At 40.9% G+C, this 21,614-nt stretch overlaps 2 protein-coding genes and 1 long non-coding RNA gene across 3 annotated transcripts; all 3 read left to right on the forward strand.

Annotated features, from left to right (window-relative positions):
• The first annotated feature begins 2,825 nt into the window (after window positions 1-2,825).
• Window positions 2,826-4,519, forward strand: c8h22orf15 (chromosome 8 C22orf15 homolog). Its single transcript, XM_078250405.1, has 5 exons — window positions 2,826-2,850; window positions 3,153-3,239; window positions 3,562-3,684; window positions 4,147-4,218; window positions 4,357-4,519. Exons 1-5 carry the CDS (start codon window positions 2,826-2,828, stop codon window positions 4,476-4,478), a joined length of 429 nt encoding a protein of 142 aa, XP_078106531.1. The 3' UTR covers window positions 4,479-4,519.
• Window positions 4,520-15,098: 10,579 nt separating this feature from the next.
• Window positions 15,099-16,171, forward strand: LOC144517593 (uncharacterized). The gene is made up of 3 exons (XR_013501949.1): window positions 15,099-15,487; window positions 15,658-15,886; window positions 15,995-16,171. It is a non-coding gene; the product is annotated as an uncharacterized LOC144517593 (long non-coding RNA).
• A 90-nt stretch (window positions 16,172-16,261) lies between these two features.
• On the forward strand, window positions 16,262-18,293 carry LOC144517544 (uncharacterized). The gene is made up of 5 exons (XM_078249627.1): window positions 16,262-16,278; window positions 16,445-16,586; window positions 16,686-16,832; window positions 16,955-17,172; window positions 17,296-18,293. Exons 1-5 carry the CDS (start codon window positions 16,262-16,264, stop codon window positions 17,429-17,431), a joined length of 660 nt encoding a protein of 219 aa, XP_078105753.1. The 3' UTR covers window positions 17,432-18,293.
• Window positions 18,294-21,614: the final 3,321 nt, after the last annotated feature.

Genomic DNA, 21,614 nt, shown 5'->3' on the forward strand with positions numbered 1-21,614 from the left:
CCCGGAGGTCTGTGTTTACCCGACAGTAAATCTCCACTGGATGACTCGCTTCAGAAGTGTTCAAAATCGGCTTCCCCTAGTCAGCGTTTAGCTTAGCGCAGCACCAGTGCAACCATAAACAACACTGGCTTGGCTGAATCATCCTCCCCAGCTCCACCCTTTCATCAAAAATCATCACGTCCAGTTTCAAAATTCCAAGATGGCGATGGTCAAATTGCCAAACTCGAGACTTTAAAACGGCACTCCACAAACCAATGGGTGACGTCACTGCTGCTACGTCCACTACGTCTATGGTTATCACCTACAGGCAAGCACAAAGTCCTGTCTTTAAATAAATCCCTTTACATTTTCAAATGTACTTTCTGTATTTGCATTTACCAATGGCCACAATGGCCCAGTCATGACTCAGTAGCTGTTGGAGCAGCTCCAGGCTTCCCACCAGGCACGGTCATGTTTAATATCAGATCTGGAAGTCTGTAGACCTGAGTTGGAGATCTGGTTTGCTCATTCTGAGAAATGGTTGATAAAGCAGTCAGACTATCTTTGGAGTTCTTTATTTTCACAGCTTTTATCACAATTCCCCTGTGAGTTCAGGTTACAGGGTGAAGGGCCCACTTCTTTTTTAAAGCTTTCCCTGGGGTCTTAAGTGCTTTTTAAAGATTCAACACAGAGACCTCCCGAGGCCTCCTGCTCTGCTGCTGTCCTTTGTGGCTACATCTTGTCTCCTCAGCAGGTCATTTGAAGGGTATGATTCAGAACTTTAGGCTATTACAGTTCTACTGGAGATCTAGTAAGAAAACTTAATTGGCATCGCAAAGGAACTATAAACATGTCTATTTGTTTGCAATCATGTTGTTTAAAGTTGCTCTAATCAATATTTAATATTAAAGGCATAGTTAGATTTTTTTTGGGGAAAAATGCTTTTTTGCTTTCTTGCTGAGTATTGTACAGCAAATATGAAGCTACAGCCCAGGGTTGCCAGGTCTGTATGACAAAACCAGCCCAATGGCCAATAAAAGCAGCCCAAAATCAGCCCAGCGGCCAATAAAACCAGCCCAAAACCAGCCCAACACCCAATAAAACCAGCCCAATGCCAGAACTCAAAATATGCCTCTGCTAAAACATATTACACTAACCCGTAGGCTATTTTCACACTTGGCATCTTTTTTCACTGCCGCAAAAACTAAACTGTTGTTTTGTACTTTTGCTTTGCTAGCTAGCTAGCTAGCTAGCTTGCCAGTTTTTATCTCTAATGTTCTCTGCTAATAGTCCGCTAGTTGTAAACTCCAAACTAGTTTGTTCGCTGCCTTCCTTAGAGAGGCAGTCGCTGGTGCTGGACCGGACAGCTAACGATGAACTGAAACTCACTGTAAAGCTCTGTAAAGCTGAGAGGAGCTGCAGATTCAGGCGATCTCTGTAGGATCATCACTGTGTGATTTTTTTTTACATTGTCATTTGATACATTGTTACATAAAAATGTTGATTATAGTCGCTTTAAAGTAGTTGGTGGTTCTCAAACATTTAAGCACTCAATGATTAGGCTACACATTGTAAATTTGGAGATAATAGTGATTCCAGTTGTCCCTCTTTAGTAAATTATGAATCAAAGATCAAAACTGGATTAAACTCTCAATTCATAGGTAAGTAGAGTAGAAACAGTGTTGGGTTAGCAAATAAATTTCTTAGTTCCACTCCAGTGCCTGAAATGGGCTAGTACTCATAAGTAAGCTACTGAGTACCGACACTTCTAATTTTTGTCCGCATGAGTACCCTTACTTCCAATTGATATTAACAGTATTATTATTATTTTTTATTTTTTTTTGGCCATTTTAGCCTTGTTTTTAATAGGTAGGACAGCAACGGGGGAAGACATGCAGCAAATGGCCACAGGTCGGACTTGAACCCTGAGCCACTGTGTCAAGGACTGAGCCACTGCATATGGGTGCCTGCTCTACCAGATGAGCTACCCAGGCGCCCAATATTAACAGTATTATTAATAGGCTGGTATTTATACAAAATAGACAGAAAAAAAGCAATTACACAGAAAATTAAAAAAAACATTCAGCACCCCATTAAAGCACGAATAGAATGATCCTGTTTCATAGCCACATTTTCAGACACTGCCACGATTTGACAGTGAGATTGGCAATCGAATCAGGTCAGATCGAACGGTCGAATAGTCGACTATTCGGGGTCACCCCTACAAGATATACAGTACGTCTGAATATAAATATATCCAAGACACATGCTATGATCATGTCATGCAACTGCTGAATTAGGGTACTGGCACCATTTTTCCAATTCAGGAACTATTCCAATCTTAGTTCCAATCTGAGGTGGGAAACAATAAAGCTCTTTTTCAGTCAATCTTGACATCACTGTCCAAGAAGTAGCTATTAAGTCCAGAGCGCCAGTCTGTGTGTGGAGACTCCATGGATACATGCAACAGCAGCCCCTTGTCCCTTCATTTATAGGCTTCAGCTTTGAAAAGAGAAAAAGAGGAGGAGGATGCAAAAGAGGTGTGTGTGTGTGTGTGTGTGTGTGTGTGTGTGTGTGTGTGTGTGTGTGTGTGTGTGTGTGTGTGTGTGTGTGTGTGTGTGTGTGTGTGTGTGTGTGCGTGTGTGTGTGTGTTTACCATCACTACATTATGCAGGCCAGTCCAGACAGCCTCTCCCTCAGAGTTTTGTCGCAAAGTGTGGACCACAACACTGATTTAACAGCCTTTATTGTTGCACTTGTGTGCAGTCCAAACGTCTGGAATAAAGAGATGCCGTGAACTGTTAGCGGCAGTACTAGTGGAGCTTAACTGCAGTCAGGACCAGAAAATGTTTGTCACTATCCTGTTCGGAGGTTAGTAACGTTCCTCGATATATTATGTTCTCGCTGCTTTTCAAGTAGAGAAAATGTCAACCAATGACACTTTTTATGTAGAACAGGATTAAACCTGGCATTTGAAGTTTGATTATTTTATTTGAGTTGAAAACTTTGCAAAATATATTAAATGTGGTGGCAAATGGTTGCTTTGCTTAGAAATCAACATTTAGTATGTTTGTTGCCTGAATACAGGGAGAATAAACTTCCATTATGAAATGATCAAAGTGCAAAGTTTAATGTGCAATGTTACATATTGAGTAGATGTTTTTTCCTCACAGACAACAGGATGGAAATGTTAAATCTCAACTGTAAGCTGATACACTTCATCCATCATTTAAAGGAGAGGTGTGGTCTTGACTTCAAAGGTACTGAACAGCTCTCAGAAACATGGCTAGTGGTTTGGACTTAATGTCAGTTACTTATATATATATATATTGTCTGACACACCAATTCACTATTTTCCTCTATTTTTGGTTGTAAGCATTGCCTAAAGTTAACTTTTTTTGGCCACCAGCCACTGTGGCAGGTGCAAAATTCACTGGCCACACAGGCTTTTTACCAGCCATTCTGCAATGTCAAAATTCACCTGCATTTAGCACGTGGTCAGGTGTAAATTTTAGGCCCTGTATAAAACATTTTTATGTTAAGTGTTATATAAAAAACAACAACATACAATTGATCCTGCAGAGTGTGTGGACCTGATGGAAAGCAGTGGTAGAGTGATGAACCTGGAGGGGAAGCAGCAAAGTGAGGCTCTGGCCAGCAGTGTGCTGACAGAGAGACAATACTACGTCCTCTTACGAGTATGCCGTGAGTATGCCAAGTTTAGAAAATATTTTATAATTTGGAAAAGAACAAGTTGTACTGGCCAGTTTTGATACATTTTGTTACAGTTACAGCACGTACAAATGATATGATGGTGCTTTTTTAGGTTCAGAATTAACATACATGTTTGACTGACTATATATATATATATATAATTTATCATATCACAATCCTAATTATAGTTTTGGGAGGTAAATGTAAAAGTATGAACTTAGTTGAATTGTGTATGGTTTCCCCCCCAATATACAGATAGATGATGTAAAAAAGTATATTATATGTTCATTTTGGAGGATATAGTAGTTTAAACTCTTGATTGGCTGCTCATGGAGGTATTCTACAGTAACTACAAGTGTATTTACTTTTGTTTAATGGGGAAAATGTCTGACAAACTCTTGTCCAGCTGTTTTATCACTCATGAAAGTTCATGACCTCACTTCCCTTCAGGAGATGACGATACTGGATGTCGGAAATATATGCCTCTCCTAAACAACTCCAGCCAGAGTCATCCTGAGTTAACTGGTAACAAAAAGCATCAAGCAGCAACTTCATGACTGAAACTGAACAGTGCTGACCAACCGGCATACTTTAAGTGGCTCTCTGAGGCCTCCTGTCGGTCAAACCCATGTTCACCATTTAAATCCAACCTTTCTGTTGTAGAGTTGCTGAGGAAACTGTCTAACCCTGACAAGGAGCGAGACAGAAAAATCAGAGGACGGACACAGAGGAGCCAAACCAGGAGCAAAAACATCTCTGCAAATAATAAATACCAACTAAAATAGTTTTTGCACTAGTTAAGACTTTAAAGTTGGATTTCTTTAGACCTTTAACCCCAAATCCTAGCTAGCAATAGATAGGTAGAATATATAGAACCTTTATTGTCATTATACAAGTGCATAATGAAACTTTGTCTGGCTTTCTTCTCGGAGGGGAATTAAAAAACATTAAAATGATAAAAGACAGGACAAGACAAGAGCAGCAGCATCAGTTGAACTATGGACTTGGAGTGATAGAGGCCACAGCTCTGGGATAAAAACTGTTCTTCAGTCAGTTAGTTCTAGTTTTGATTATCCTAAACCTTCTGCCAGAGACCAGTGGTTCAAACAGGGAGTGACCAGGGTGTGCGATGTCCTTGTGAATGCTGGTTGTTTTCTTCCTGAGTTTATTGAGGCATATTGTGTCCAGTCCTGGAAGCTCCAACCTGATGATGCGCTGGGCCACTTTCACCACATGATGAAGGTTGTGCTGTTCAGCGGCTCTGCAGCTGGTATACCACACTGTGGCGCTGGCATTTTTCTATGGTAGTTTGGCTTGTTTCAGCTTTCTCAAGAAGAAGAGTCTTTGTTGAGCCTTTTTCACCAGCTGTGAGGTGTTGATGGTCCATGTCAGCTGGTTCGACAGTGTGACTCCTATGAAGTAATTGTATATAAGAAGATGGTCTACACCGTCTTCAATAAAATAATGTGTGAATGTTTGTGTAATGTGTAATGTCTCATTTTGTTTATTCTATTCATAGCTTCAATCTCACAGTTGCACAATTGACTTATATCAAATTGCTTAACTAGAAAGGTTTTGAAACAGCCACTTTGAGACGTCAAGGGATCATCTGGGAAGATGAATATTTCTGTAATAAATACCAGCTCTTGGGGACCTGGGTAGCTCACCTGGTAGAGCGCATGCCCATATACAGAGGTTTACTCTTCAAAGCAGCGGCTGCAGGTTCAAATCTGACCTGTGTCTCTTTGCTGCATGTCATTCCCCATCTGTCTCCCCTTTCATGACTTCAGCTGTCCTATAAAATAAATACCTAAAATGCCCCCTAAAAATAAATACCAGCTCTTAAAGTGCCCATATTATGCTAATTTTCAGGTTCATAATTGTATTTTGAGGTTGTACCAGAATAGGTTTACATGGTTTAATTTTCAAACAATACAATACTTGTACTGTACATTGCTGCAGCTCCTCTTTTCACCCTGTGTGTTGAGCTCTCTGTTTTAGCTACAGAGTGAGGCATCACACTTCTATCCCATCTTTGTTGGGAGTCGCACATGCGCAGTAGCTAGGTAAGGACTACTAGAACAGGAAGCTAGCGCTGCTAGCGGTTAGCCTCCTCGTTCTCAATGGCAAAACACTGCTACAACACTATAGACCTACTTACATGTCCCTCGTCTGCAGGTATTCCACGCAAAGTTGGAAGTGCGCCCTCGTTTAGAAGAAGTCTCCCGGCTAATCCTGCCTTGTACTGACCGAAGTTGGAGAAACAGCTAGCTGATGTGGTATTAGCTAAAGTGGTTAGCACACACCAAATGTTTGTATGTGTGTGGAAGCACCGAAGACACTAAATAATATAAGTGTTTTTTTCATAATATGGGCACTTTAATGTAAACATCATTTGTGTCGTGATACTGACCAAGTAAAGAACTATGGCATGAAGATAGTTTTGCTTCAGATTTATCAAAAATGTTGGCATATTAGTCTAGTCAACAGTATCAGAAGAATATATAAAAAAGTAAAAGTTCCCAAAACTATAAAGTAAAGGGCCTGCAATTAAATGTTTACTTTAGTACAGACGTGTTAGCTGCAAATGAAAAAGTATGTTAAAATAACTTAAAAGTGAAAGCTCTCATAATGAAAAAGGACAATCATTTATAGATGTATTACTGTGACATCATGTAGGCTATGACTGGTCGTATTGTATTAATAATGCTCTGTTTAACTGAAACTAACTGCAAAGTCAATGTAAATTAGTTTTTGTAGCCTCTTTTGCAACCTTGTCTGGAATTTAATTTCCTTTGATAGCTATATGCGCTGCTTTCAATAAAGATTTTACTGTATGAGCCATAATTTAAATTCTAATGTTTGTTGTAGGATACTTCTATCAAAAGATCTGGTCTGCTATCTGAATGACGAGCTGGAGTCTGAAGAAATGACTGCTCTCAATGGTCTTGTATTCTATCTATTGTACTGCCAACAATATTCCAGGCATTTCTCCTGTGTAAACTGATAAATCATCACTAATAATTTTCCCTACTTTTGAGATGAAATTCTGGAACAAGAAATACTTTTCCTATTTTACTAGCTAGTTTCTCACTGCATGAAATGTTTATTTTAGTTCCAAATAAAGATGTTGCTTCCAAAAATAAGTTGCATCCTCCATACAGTTTCCTTGTCAGCTCTGACTGCAGCAAAGAAGGAGCAGTGCCCTCTTAGTTTCGCGAACCACTGTCTTCATTTGCTGAGTTCACTAGATGGCGCTCTCTGTTCAAAGAAAACATAGACAGTTAAAGAAATGGACCAACAGATCCCGTTGCTCTGGACGGAGCAAGGGGGTAAGCTTCTCCTTACAACGCGAACCTCCTATGGCGCCATTTTGATGCTACCAAGCCATCACCTCCCGTTAACATTCCATGACTGCCTTTCATTTTGGCGCCACTTTGACAGCGAATAACTTTACATCTGAAGCGTGTAAAGACTCTAATTGTCCATTGTTTATTTCTAAAGAAACACGACAATGTATAAAAGGCTCCATTACCTTGTATCTCAAGTTATGGCTCCGTAGCAGACGTTTTTGTAAAAATAGGCTAACGATTGTGTCATAACCACGCAACTTACTGTCGCACAGTAGAGAAATTACCGTACAGTACAGGAGAAGCACGCAGGCAGTTTCGTCTCACATTAGCTGTTTAAGTGTAATTACTAATGTTAACTAGCATTTTAGTTAGCAATAATTAGCCCGTACCTATGTTATCTCCTTACATATACCTACGCTCTCCGTCTCTGCAAGATTCGGAATATTCGGCTACCAGAAGACTTACAACTTTCAGACACGTTGCTCACGGCACATTTACGTCGTCTCTCTCAGTTGGAGGCTGCGCAGTAATGCTCAGCCATCACCGGAAAAGTGCTTCTAATGGCCTTCACTGGTCTCCATCCAGAGCAACGGGATCTGTTGATCCATTTTATATATGTCAATGGGACGGAGACCAGTCAGCGCTGAGCGTTACTGTGCAGCCTCCAACTGAGAGAGACGACGTAAATGTGACGTGAGCAACCTGTCTGAAAGTTGGAAGTCTTCTGGTAGCTGTGCCAAGAGAAATCTCAATCATTCCCAATCTTACAGAGACAGAGAGCGTAGGTATATGTAAGGAGATAACATAGGCACAGGCTAATTATTGCTAACTAAAATGCTAGTTAACATTAGTAATTAAACTTAAACAGCTAATGTAAGTCGAAACTGCCTGCGAGTTTCTACTGACTATACGGTAATTCCTCTACTATGTGACAGTAAGTCGTGTGGTTATGACACAATCGTTAGCCTATTTTTACAAAAACGTCTGCTACGGAGCCATAACATGAGATACAAGGTAATGGAGCCTTTTATACATTGTCCTGTTTCTTTACAAATAAACAATGGACAAATAGAGTCTTTAAACGCTTCAGATGTAAAGTTATTCGCTGTCAAAGTGACGTCAAAATGAATGGCAGTCAATGGAACGGCAGGTGATGGCTTATTAGCATCAAAATGGCGCTATAGAAGCTACGCGTTGTGGGGAGAGGCTTACGCCCTTGAAAGAAAAAGGTTAAAGGAATGGCAATTCAGTGTGTTTTCAACCCTTTGTTGAACAGAAAGCGCCATCTAGTGAGCTCAGAAAATAAAGACAGTGTTTTGCGAAGCTTCATTTGACCATCGCTAGCACCCTCTGCTGATGAAAAAGAAAAGCTTACAGCACCAGCGGTCTCCCATCTGAGGAGCATTTCGCTGCAGCCTGCGGGAAGGCGGGGCTTGACATCAAGCCCCGCCTTCCCCACATCCAAGTCAGTCATTTTTGCCTACGTCACTCCCCATACACTCGAACGGACCAAGACGGTAGCGAAGCTGATATAGCCTCTTGTTTCACATTAAGTGATAGAAACTGATGTAGGCTAAACACAAACGACATTTCATGCAACAACAGTGAACTGTTATTGGGCCCGTGTACTTTTTCGTTCATTTGATTTCCGATTTTGAAACGAAAAGAGTGGTTCGGGAATAACGTAAGACTGCTCCGGTGAAAGCCTTGTTTTCATGAATTTCTGGGGCTAGCTGCTAACTAGCTCGGAAGCTAACATCTAATGGCAGGCAGGTTGCTAATTAGCCAATGCTAAAAAGTATGGAAGTAGGCTACTAGTTTCCCCTGCTTTCTTTCAATATTCCTCGGTACTTGTCTCTTGGTGTAGTTTGCTAACATGCTCGTAGACATGTAAATTAACTGTTTGCGTGCTAGCTAGCTAAGTCAACAGTCAACACCTTTTATATTGCAACGTGAAAGCTCAGGCTGCGTTAACTTCAGCTAAGCCACAGCAGAAACTTGCACTACCCCGATAAAATGCAACTTCAACCCTCGGATATAACGGTAATCACGTAGCAATTTTACTGTCTAGACATCTGTATGTGTTCAACCTTTTGAAATACTTAAATTAGGTGTGTTACTGTGCAGGTCACTGAGTGAAGCCGAATATCCGAGGAGCAGGAACCCTTTGCAGGTCTTCTGGATTAATTAGCTGATTAGAGTGGGACCTTTTCACAATATTAAAATTTTCTGAGGGTTACATTAACTGTAAGCCATAATCATCAAAATTATAACAAATACAGGCTTGAAATATCTCGCTTTGCATATAATAAGTCTATATAATATATTAGTTTTACCTTTTATAAAAAGTACACTGGACCAATTACATTAACTACATGAAAACTTCACTGTTGCATGAAATGTCGTTTGTGTTTAGCCTACATCATCAGTTTCTATCTAATGTGAAACAAGAGGCTATATCAGCTTTGCACCAGGCCGTCTTTTTTTTTTTTTTTCAAAAAACTTTATTATTCAAGTACAGATACATAAACACATTATAAACATTAAATTCATACATTAAAGAGGTGTTAATTGTAAACGTTATGGGCAGCTCTCTCTCTCCGCCCTGTTTTGGGTGTTTTTGTTCTCTGTTTGTCTGTGTGTATCTGTGTTTTTCCACCTGGAGTGCTGGAGGTGTGTTCAGAGGAAAGTAGGTCAAGGGGCGTGGCCGAATCAACATTGCACAGCCATTCCTCACAGCTGCAGCTCATCTACAAGATTCATTCCAGCAATACTAAGGCTGAATCCCATTTCTCTATTACCCCTACCCCTTATCCCTTGGCCCTAGCCCTTGGCCCTAGAAAAACGAGGGGTAAGGGGTAGGGGTGAAAACATACCCCTATGAAATGGGACGCCACTTGGTTACATCATCATACACACTTAGGTCTGTTTGCAATACATATTTGTATACACACTGCATGGTGTGTTGTATATCTGTTTCGTTGTATATCTGTTTTGAATGTCATTGATGTTCAGAAACACTTTCTTTGTTAACAAAAAGCTGTCTTTATTGCCCAATAAAGTAAACACTACAGGCAAAAACATTATATAAAAATATGTTATATTACAGAACCATTATCAACTATTTAACTTACATGTCACACACATATAAAGAAGGCACTCAATATGTATAAAACTCAAAAAAGACACACAAGACCACAAACAAACAAAAAACTACAGCTATTCTGAAATTCCAGACCCCAGTCTGATGCGTGTTGGCCAGTAACCTTTCCCCTCATACCCCATTTCCTTCATTAGTGTCCTGTATCATGACCAACAACAATGTACAGGTGCATGAACAGGAATGAATTACACATGTTTACAATAATACAGTACCAATACGATAATGAATGGCTACAACACCAACGCAGAAACTTCTGCTCGTTTTCAGAAAGTGGATCAGCTGCTGGGTTTCCTCCGGCGCCCCTGTGTGATACAGGACGGTAGTGTTATACACTGATATCAAACGAAATTCGCTGCTAATGGAGTTTAGTTAACACTGTAGACATGCACGGAGTCCATTCAAGGCAGCGAAATGCGGGACTGTTGTACAAATAAGCAATGTAGCTAACGTTAATGTTAACTTTAGCGTTAGTTTTAGCGTTAGTTTTAGCGTTAGTGTTAGCATAGCAAGCTAGCGATTTTTAAAAACGTTTCAATTACAAATATGGTTGCAAATATATATGTACAGGACTGTGTAGAGCACAAAACAAGACTGTCGTAATTTTTAAATCAATTCTTTAAGCCGAAAATACTTACATTTATGGATCTCTCTGGTCGACGGGGCAGCCATGTTCCTTGTTGCGTAATGAATCTGGATAGCCCTTGCTGTTCAAGTAAGCTCGCGTCCTTACTTGGCGTCAAGGAGTATATAGCCCTTCCCCTTAGCCCTACCCCTCGACCAAAATGAGTATTGGGACAGCACTTACTCTCTCGGGAGCGCGCAAACCAAGGGCTAGGGGTAAGGGGTAGGGGTAAGATAGAGAACTGAGACGCAGCCTTAAACCCGGGCTGATCACCTCTTCGGCGCCAGTCCGTTATCTACACCCATGTGGTAACTTGGCTCTGAGTTCTCAGTTATTTCAAGTTGTGTCCGTGTTGTCTTGTGCACCCTAGCTTTTGTCTTTGTTCTCCTGAGCTCATACTTACCCTATGTTTCTGTCCAGTGACCGCTTAGACCTGCTGCCTCCTCCGCTGTGCCTACAAGCTTCCAGCCTCACCGTCCAGCCTTATCCTCTACCTGTGGAAACTTCTGTGAACTCTTCCCTGCCTGTCCGCCTCAAGTCTCGTACGACTTGGATCCCTCCCCCTCGGCTCGCCTCGGTACTCGGTCCAGCCAGGAGATTCCCCGCTCAGACAAAATCCACACTGTATGAGTACCATTTTGTTCATTAAAACCTTTACAAACTGCTTTCATTGTCTGTGTGTGAAATCTCTGCGTTCTGGGTCAGAACAAGCCCCTAACAGTAAATGTTCAGAGTCCAGATGGCTTTCTTATTTGTCAGTCGTTTTAAAGTTTCAAAATATAAGTTTCAAAATTGGTGAATATTCGGTTTTCTTTCAGATCATTTACATTTATGGATATAAAATTTTCAAATAAAATTAAAAGATTCAAAATGAAAACATGGCATTTATCCAAATAATTTCCTTCATAGTAAAAAATGCTACCAGGCTGTCTTGGTCCGTTCGAGCATATGGGGGAGTGACGTAAGCAAAGAAAAATGACTGACTTGGATGTGGGCGGGGCTTGATGTCAAGTGAGATACACTTGTCCCATCCAAGTCCTGACCCGGCCCGACCCTGCTTCAAGTGCACTTTCTACAGCCTTTAAAATTGGTACTATTTTACAAGAGAACAGAAAGATTTCAATGACTCAACATCCCATTTTGATTCTGATTTGTAAAGCAGTGCTGTTCCATCTTCAAAAGGCCTGTGCTTCTTAAAGGGGATGGTTTTCTTCTTCAGCAGCCCCACAGGTTTGGGCTATAGAGGCTCCTGGTTTGGTTTCAGGTGTCTCCTTTATGAAGTGTTGAACAGTTAATTATTCTCATTGTGACAAACTTCTGCTTTGTGTTGGAGTTTATATTAATAAGTGATAATTGATCATCAATTATCGTCAATTATTTCCTCGATTAATCGATGAATCAGATAAAAAAGACAAAAAAAAATCATATTTACATAATTTTATTCAAAAAACTAAATGTTATTTCAAACACAAGACAAATAACAGAACTAAATGTATGCTATAGACGTGCAAACATATGCTAATTTTTCAGTAGTGCAAAAAAACCTGGAATTTCTTGCCATGCTTTAAAGGACCTGAGCTGTTAAAAATAATAATGAATTATAAATAACAAAAAAGAGAACACTTTGTTTTAAATTTAACAAGCTTTGTTACGACTATGGAGGTAGTGTTATTGCAGAAACACTCACTCACTCACACACACACACACACACACACACACACACACACACACACATTCTTTCTACAGGAACTTTGCATTGCAATAGAGCTACAACTAACGATTATTTTCATAGTCGATTAATCTGTTGATTTTTTTTTCTGGATTAATCAGTTAGTTGTTTGGTCTATAAAATGTCAGAAAATGGTGAAAAATGTGGATTAGTGTTTCCCAAAGCCCAAGATGACGTCGTCAAATGTCTTGTTTTGTCCACAACTCAAAGATATTCCATTTCCTGTCACAGAGGAGAGAAGAAACTAGAAAATATTCACATTTATGAAGCTGGAATCAAATAATTTTTTACTTTTGTCTTAAAAAATTACTCAAACCGATTAATCGATTATCAAAATAGTTGCCGATTAATTTAAAAGTTGACAACTAATCGATTAATCGTTGCAGCTCTAGTTAAATGCTATTGAAAATTTTTGAATCCTACCAGACCATGTTGTTTTCCCTTTTAAATGTAATTTTAATTAAGTATCTGTTTCTGTTACCCTTTCATCCTTCAAGGAGCATTATTATGATGGCGAGAGTGGAACTGAGTACTTGGCCTGGAGGATTAGGCTGCGTCTCATTTCTCTATCTTACCCCTACCCCTTACCCCTAGCCCTTGGTTTGTGCGCTCCCGAGAGAGTAAGTGCTGTCCCAATACTCATTTTGGTCGAGGGGTAGGGCTAAGGGGAAGGGCTATATACCCCTTGACACTAAGTAAGGACGCAAGCTTACTTGAACAGCAAGGGCTATCCAGATTCATTGCGCAACAAGGAACATGGCTGCCCCGTCGACCAGAGAGATCCATAAATGTAAGTATTTTCGGCTTAAAGAACTGATTTAAAAATTATGACGGTCTTGTTTTGTGCTCTGCACAGTCCTGTACATATATATTTGCAACCATATTTGTAATTGAAACGTTTTTAAAAATCGCTAGCTTGCTATGCTAACGCTAACGCTAAAGTTAACGTTAACGTTAAAGTTAACATTAACGTTAGCTACATTGCTTATTTGCACAACAGTCCCGCATTTCGCTGCCTTGAATGGACTCCATGCATGTCTACAGTGTTAACTAAACTCCATTAGCAGCGAATTTCGCTTGATATCAGTGTATAACACTACCGTCCTGTATCACACAGGGACACCGGAGGAAACCCAGCAGCTGATCCACTTTCTGAAAACGAGCAGAAGTTTCTGCGTTGGTGTTGTAGCCATTCATTATTGTATTGGTACTGTATTATTGTAAACATGTGTAATTCATTCCTGTTCACGCACCTGTACATTGTTGTTGGTCATGATACAGGACACTAATGAAGGAAATGGTGTATTAGGGGAAAGGTTACTGGCCAACAGGCATCAGACTGGGGTCTGGAATTTCAGAATAGCTGTAGTTTTTTGTTTGTTTGTGGTCTTGTGTGTCTTTTTTGAGTTTTATACATATTGAGTGCCTTCTTTATATGTGTGTGACATGTAAGTTAAATAGTTGATAATGGTTCTGTAATATAACATATTTTTATATAATGTTTTTGCCTGTAGTGTTTACTTTATTGGGCAATAAAGACAGCTTTTTGTTAACAAAGAAAGTGTTTCTGAACATCAATGACATTCAAAACAGTGATAACTGAAACAGATATACAACACACCATGCAGTGTGTATACAAATATGTATTGCAAACAGACCTAAGTACGTATGATGATGTAACCAAGTGGCATCCCATTTCACAGGGGTATGTTTTCACCCCTACCCCTTACCCCTCGTTTTTCTAGGGCCAAGGGCTAGGGCCAAGGGCTAAGGGGTAGGGGTAATAGAGAAATGGGATTCAGCCTAACTATTCAGAGAGGCACTGCTAAAGACAGGCGATCATCATTTTTTTATTTAATCTTCATTTAACCAGGTACGCCGTTGAGAACAGGTTCTCATTTGCAACGGCGACCTGGCCAAGAAAAGCATAAGCGTACAAGACAACATACAGTTTCACATTCAATATAGTACAGGAAAACAGAATGCAATAGGCTACATAAGTACAGGTTAAGTAAGCATTTCAAAGCCGGCGCAAAGTGAGGTGTAAGTAAGTCGATGGATATGCGACAGTGGTATGGTGATAACACAAATTAATTGCAAATTAAATTGTAGTCTAGTTAATGATGAGGATCAGTTATAACGCAGTATATATAAATAGTCTATATGACTGCTGAGAAGTAGTGAAGTCAATATATACAGTTAGTGCATACCTGTCAAGTATCCCGTTTTGGCCAGGAAAGTCCCGTATTTTACCCTTCTTTCCCGCCGTCCTCCTGTATTAGTATTTTCCCATAAATCTCCTGTATTTTAACCTGCGTTATTAAAAAATAATAATACCCCGGGCCCGGGCGGAGTAAAAAAAAAAAAACATTCCCAATCTGAGCTTTGTCACTAGCTTTGCAATAACTGCCACCTGCAGTAGCCTACTACAGGTACTGTAGGTGGCAGTTGTCGCGAGGTTAGTGTGTGAGGTCAGATGATGAGTAACAACGCGGGAAAAAAAAGAAAAAAAAACAGAGACGGATGATAGACGCTACGACAGAGACGGAAGGCACTCCTGCCAAAAAACCAAAACCCTCATGTAAATACCGCGATCTCATGGGACAGCAAATTTACTTTTCTGAAGAGGAGCATCTCACACGGGGGAAGGAATGATGTATGTCAGCACGAGAAATCCGCCAAGCACAAGCGCGGGCTAGAGGCACAAAAACATGCCCAGGCGATGTCAGCATTCGTGACGAGAAATGCCACCGAGGCAGACCAGGTCACACGTTCAGAGGTAAAAATGGCAATGCTGTGTGCCAAAAACAACATTCCTTTCTCCTTCCACGACGACTTCAACAAGTGTGTAGCTGACATGTTCCCGGACTCTGCCATTGCACGAAAATACTCAACGGGGAAAACTAAGGCTACTCAAATCATCAAAGGTAAGTTAGCTAGCCATATAGCTACCTATCTTGCTGCTGGGCTACTGTACGTTTGCTAAAACGGTATAAAATGTGTTTGAAATGTGTTTGAATATTCTAACATTTGAGCATTAACCCATGGCATGCATGTTGTAGGCTAACTTACTAGCTAATTACTGGACACTCAACAGGTGCCATATCAGCAGAACTAGAGGACGAGTTGGCCAAAACATGCGATCTCAGCCCTTTTCACTGATGTGCAACGAATCGAACAACAGAAAAACAGACAAAGAATTCGTCATCCTGACTAGACTCTACGATGAGGCCACTCTGCAGGTCGCTACAAGTTTCCTGGAGATGCCTACATGCAAATGTAGGAAATGCAGAAAATCTGTATGAAAAGCTTAGTGAAGCATTAAGGTAAGGGGAACTGCACTGTGTTGTTGACATGTTTAGTAGATTGCATTTAATTACAACCTTACATTTTGTCTGAGACGTTTTGTGGCATTTTTTTCCTGTTTCCAATAGAAAAAGCGGCATCCCATGGGATAACCTGATTGCCTTTAACTCTGATAATGCGAGTGTTATGAAAGGCTGCCATAACTCGGTCATCAGCAGACTGAAGACCAGCTGGCCACTGGCTGTGGCATCAGAGCAGCCCAGGTACCAGTGGAAGATATCCCGGTGGGGATATACACCCACTGATAAAAGGTAAATGCATACATATAGGCCTGCTATTTCTCTCGCCTAATGTTGTGTGTGTTACAATGTAACAACATTGCATGTGGCTAACTCATGAACAAGGTAGCCTAGTAGGCCTGCAGTTCATATTCTTTACACACACACACGCACGCACGCACGCACGCACGCACGCACGCACGCACACACACACACACACACACACACACACACACACACACACACACACACACTCACTCACAATTCCAACCACTAACAGAGTAATGTTCTATCTCTCAGTGCAAAAAGATGTGAAGTCTACAAAGAGTTTGTAGACTTCACTGATTCAGACCACCTGAAGCTCCTCAGGTACTGCAGCACCAGATGGCTGAGTCTGTTAACCTGCATCCAGAGGGTGCTGAACCAGTGGGATGCGCTACAGGTAGGATGGTAACTCCACTCAGCAGATATCTACACAGTTTACTATGCTATATTTCCATTTTAACCATGTATTGCCACCCTGTATCTCTATGTACAGTAGGCCTACTTTAACAGTCATGAAGAGGTGCAGAGGAGTGTTAAAGTGCGTGATCTGGCAAGCCATCTGCGTGATCCATTCGTGAAGACCTACTTCCTGTTCCTGAGTGCTGCCCTTAAGCCTTTATCTGAATTTAACATTGCCTTCCAGGTGGGTGTCAATGATATTGAATGAATGAGTGAGTGAATAATAGTATATAATTAAATGTTTGTGCTTATTGTAGCATTCTTATTTCACCGTTATTTTGTTGTGACCATTGATATTATCTGCAGTCAGAGGGAGTACAAATTCACAGACTTGAAGAGGAGATGTGCAGGCTGATGAAGAGGATCCTGGGCTACCTCATACCAGCCAGGGCAATCGTGGGTGTACCTCTCAGGGAGGTGGAGTATGGAGATGGACATCAGTTGGCTGATGAAGATCTCTTTATCGGAGCAGACACAAAGAGAAGCGCTGAGCTCCCTGTGTCAGCCGAGAAGAAAATCTTTCAGTGAGTATATTACCCAGTAGTTATATTATGATATCATCTTTTGACAGTATGAGAGTATAGGCTGTAGTGTGCCTAAAAATATTACCACTAATGCATTTTTTTTTCACTCTTATGCTGTTGTAGAACTGTGAGAAGCTTCTATGAGGCAGTGCTTAAGAAGATGTTCTCCTCCTTTCCCCTCGACCATCCACTCCTGAGGGACCTGAAAGTGCTGGACCCTGCAGCTCGTCTTAACATAACTCCAGGGACAGGTAGATAATAGAAACAGTTTCCAATAGGCTTTATGCCCAGCTCCACTACTTACCCTAGCAACCACCCTAGCGATGGTCAGACACACCTGGATTAATCAGTTTGTCCAATAATGTAAGACAGGAAATAAAGGAGCTGGCTTAAGTTCAGGAAGTAGTGCAGCTGTGCATAAAGCCTATTGATGTTAGGCAAGGCAAGGCAATTTTATTTGTATAGCCCATTTTTACAAACAATTTGTCTCAAAGGGCTTTACATCGCATTATAACAACATCCTCTGGGGACAGTTCCCCATTGATAACCAAACAAATAATTGGCACAGTATACTTGATACTTGTTTAGATCTGCAATGTTCAGTCAAACACTTGTTTTACTTTACAGTGGAAAGGCTAGGGGCCCTGTTCCCTCAGTTGAGGCTGAACGAGGATAAGATGAGAGAGGAATTCACAGACTATCAGGTGACAGATAGTAAGCAACTCCCCCAAGAAGACAGAATCGACATGGCCTGGTAGGAAAGGACATGAGGTTCAGTGAGCTGCCATAACTTATGAAGGCTTTACTATGCATTCCCCATAGCAATGCAAGTTCAGAAAGGGTGTTTAGCATGGTACTAAAGATTGTTAGAGAGAATAGGATGACGTTAGACAACAGAACTGTTTGCGCTCTACTCTCATGTAAAATTAACCACTCTGGCCCAGCCCACAAATACATTCCTTCCAAAACGTACCCATTCTTAAAGAATGCAAAGTCTGCAACAAATTTGTACAATAACTCACTAAAAGAGTAAAGAAAAGTTATGTGAAATGAAAAGAAAAATGTAAAAGAAAAGCAATATGAAATGAAAAGAATGTGTGGAATGAAAATAAAATGTAAATGTAAAGACAAGCAATGTTATAAATTGTAAATGTTTTCAGCATTCTGCATCAAGTGGTGATTTTAGCTTTCTTGTACACCTGTCTTAAAATGTAAGGGATACTGGAGCTTGGTTGGGGTGGTGGGACTGCTCGCGGTGGGAGCCGGAAAATTTCCCTTATTTTCAAATCCAAAACTTGACAGGTATGAGTTAGTGATGTGGATCAGTAATACTGGAGGTAATACTGGAAAATGTATGCAACAGAACAGTCGCTAGATCAATAATTGCATTTGTTGCACAATGTTTCTCAGTCAAATAATATATTGTGTAACTACATCCTTCAATTCTGCTAGGTGCCTCCCGCTTAGCAAATTTAGAAAAAAAACATCAGAGACCTACAAAGGACTGTGACTTTAGGGGGTGTTGCCTCAACAGTGACAAACTGGCCTTGCAAACTTTACGGTGATTTAAAGCAGTAGATGGCATTTTGATACATTTTCAACCCACAAAATGCAGATTTTCATAAATTGTGAAGAAATGTCAATATTAACACCAGCATTGATGTTTCATCACAGCACGTTCATATAATTTAGTTTACAGCTCAAAAAGTATTGTTTTACAGTGGAGTACCTCCTTTAAAAGTTAGCCAGGCTACTAAAACTTTTGACTTGATTGACATTTTCCCGTGTTGTGTAGAATCAGCCAAAGGATCATCTGGCGAAGACATGTCTGGAGGACCAACTGTCAGACGAGAGTCCCAGTTTGTTCCAGAGACTGCCCTGACTGAAGATAAGTGCAACGAAGCAATCTCACTGATGAAACATGATGAGGACACAATCAAGAAGGAAATGAAACTGACGTATCGCCGCAACATGATCCTCGACCCCCAGCAGTCAAGCAACATACTGTCTGACTTTCCATATAATGGTCGTTAAGGCACTGGGTCTCGGACCCCCTTCCCTCCCAAAATAAAAACTCTTCGGATCTACACGATTCACGTGGATGACATTTTCCCCATTCAAAACGGCGATTATCGCCGAAAAGCGACTAGTTTGCAGGTATGATTAACTCTGACATTATTGAGAGTGCCATAGTTAAACATTTACAGGGAGTTGAGATTGAGTCTGCCCAAAGGTTTAAAAAAGATGGCACCGCTGTGCTGCTTACATTTAAGCAAGAAACCACGCCAACAAGAGCATACATGGGATATACGAGTTTCCCAGTGAGAGAGTACAGACAGTTACAATGACTGGGGTTCTGACTCAGAACACAGAGAAACCACACACTGACAGAGTAACGATTTCAAACGTTTTAATGCGAGTCTGTACTTAAAGTAACCAAGGATGGTAGGAACAGGGCTTGAGGACACAGAACTGGATCAATACTGAGGCGGGCAGGCGGTGGTGCGTCCAAACTGTCTCTCTTGAATCCGAACAGGTAGGTGGCAAAGTCTGAGCGGTGATGAGCTGGCAGAACAGCAGACAACGACAGCAGGTCTTGAGGCGAAGGTCTGAACAAAGAAGCAATGAGTTAACATAAGCACGAGGAATACAGGTCTAGGACAAAACTAGAAACGAACAAAGTCTAAACTTGGAGCCAAGTTACCACACTGGTAGATGCAATGATCTGGCGCCGATGGTGAGCTCCGCCCAGGTATAAATACTGCAGGGGTGGTTAGTGGAATAGACAGCAGCTGTGCAGGTAGGAAAAATTGACCGGCCACGCCCCTTGACCTACTTCCTCTCCTCGGGCCCATAACCCTCCCAAATCGACCAGATATTGGAGACCCCTACCCCGCCTCCAAGCGTCCAGGAGCCTCTGGACCATGTAGGCCGGATGGTCGTCAATAATCCGAGCGGGTGGCGGGGGATCCACAGGTGGGCACAAAGGACTGGAGGACACAGGTTTCAGTTGTGAAACGTGGAGCGTAGGGTGAATCCTCATCGCCTGCGGCAACTTCAACCGGACAGCAGAGGGATTAACAATTGACTCTACCACAAAAGGTCCCAAATACCGGGTGTTAAAATAATTTACATTATTAAGAATAGACAGAGACCACTGAAGAGATATTAAAGTTAATTTTACTCGAGAACCCAACGAGGAGGCCTTCTCCACACTACGGAATAGTACAGACAATGACCGAACGAAAAGCTCTCTACACACACACACACACACACACACATACACACACACACACATACACACACACACACACACACACACACACGGTATTTTTATGAAACATATAGATTTTCAGCAGTCTTCTTGAGCCGTGTGTTGCCAATACGCACATCGGTTTGAATTAATATTATTTTTTTATTTTCTCTCACGATCGCTTACCACTGCCAGGGTTGAAACTGATAATAATAATAGACTAAAGCAACGACAATTTCTGGAAATGCTGTGCAAAACACTGCCTCTTTTATGTGAACGCGCACGTCGCTGGATTGTTTAACCACTGTCGTGACGCAGCTTATGCGGGCATGTTGATCTTGATTCGTAGTACAGGCCTTGGTCGTTAAATGCAGTACTACTAGCCTGTACTAGTCTATCGCACAAACAATAAAATTAAAAATAAAAAGGCAGAACTAGGTTGCTAGTGACAAAACATTAGCGTTCAGTGTTTTACGATGTCTTTGTAAATTATGTTTAATTAAAATCTGTTTCATTCGTCCTGGTTGTCCCCTAAGTCTCTACACCGTATTTATCTGGAAGATTAAATAAGACATATGAAGTGTTTGTATCGTGGGCATTGTAGGGTTAACGAGAAGCTGCGAATCGCAAGCCAACTTCAACGTTGTCACATTAAACAGAGTTCAGAGAAGATTAAAACGGTGTAATGTGGTGGATTTAACAAAATAATGGCATGCACATTTGGCTTTAAATGTCATTATCAACATTTAGAAATGAAAGGAAAGAACTGGCCCCTTCATTGTTGAAACGTTTTTTCGATGCAGTTTCTTACTCTCTTCTTCTTCTGCTTCTGCTGCTTCTTCTGCTTCTTCTGCTGCTGCTAGCTGGCATCCAAAAAGTTGCATTGCTGCCATCCAGTGGTTAAATTGGGCCGGGCCTCTCCGGGGCTCAGCCCCGGCACATATCACATAAAAGTGATAACAAACTTGATAACAAAGTACATTTACTCCAGTACTGTACTTCAGTCCAAATGTTGAGATACTTGTACTTTACTTGAATCTTTTCTTTTCATGCCACTTTCTACTTCTACTCTGCTACATTTCAGAGAGAAATGTTGTACTTTTTACTCCACTACATTAATCTGACAGCTTTAGTTACTAGTTACTTTACACATTAAGTTTATAAAACTAGATCTTAGTGCTGCATTCGA

This window comes from Sander vitreus, chromosome 5, assembly GCF_031162955.1.
Source record: "Sander vitreus isolate 19-12246 chromosome 5, sanVit1, whole genome shotgun sequence".
In the NCBI taxonomy this organism is placed as follows: Eukaryota; Metazoa; Chordata; class Actinopteri; order Perciformes; family Percidae; genus Sander; species Sander vitreus.

Excerpts from the sequence above, each read along its gene's own strand:
- c8h22orf15 (XM_078250405.1), top strand. The coding sequence starts at position 2,826 with ATGTTTGTCACTATCCTGTTCGGAG. Across the intron at positions 3,240-3,561 it reads GTGTGGTCTTGACTTCAAAG|AGTGTGTGGACCTGATGGAA; the intron begins GTACTGAACAGC and ends TTGATCCTGCAG. Across the intron at positions 3,685-4,146 it reads CGTCCTCTTACGAGTATGCC|ATGACGATACTGGATGTCGG; the intron begins GTGAGTATGCCA and ends TCCCTTCAGGAG.
- LOC144517544 (XM_078249627.1), top strand. Across the intron at positions 16,833-16,954 it reads AATTTAACATTGCCTTCCAG|TCAGAGGGAGTACAAATTCA; the intron begins GTGGGTGTCAAT and ends TATTATCTGCAG. Across the intron at positions 17,173-17,295 it reads GCCGAGAAGAAAATCTTTCA|AACTGTGAGAAGCTTCTATG; the intron begins GTGAGTATATTA and ends ATGCTGTTGTAG.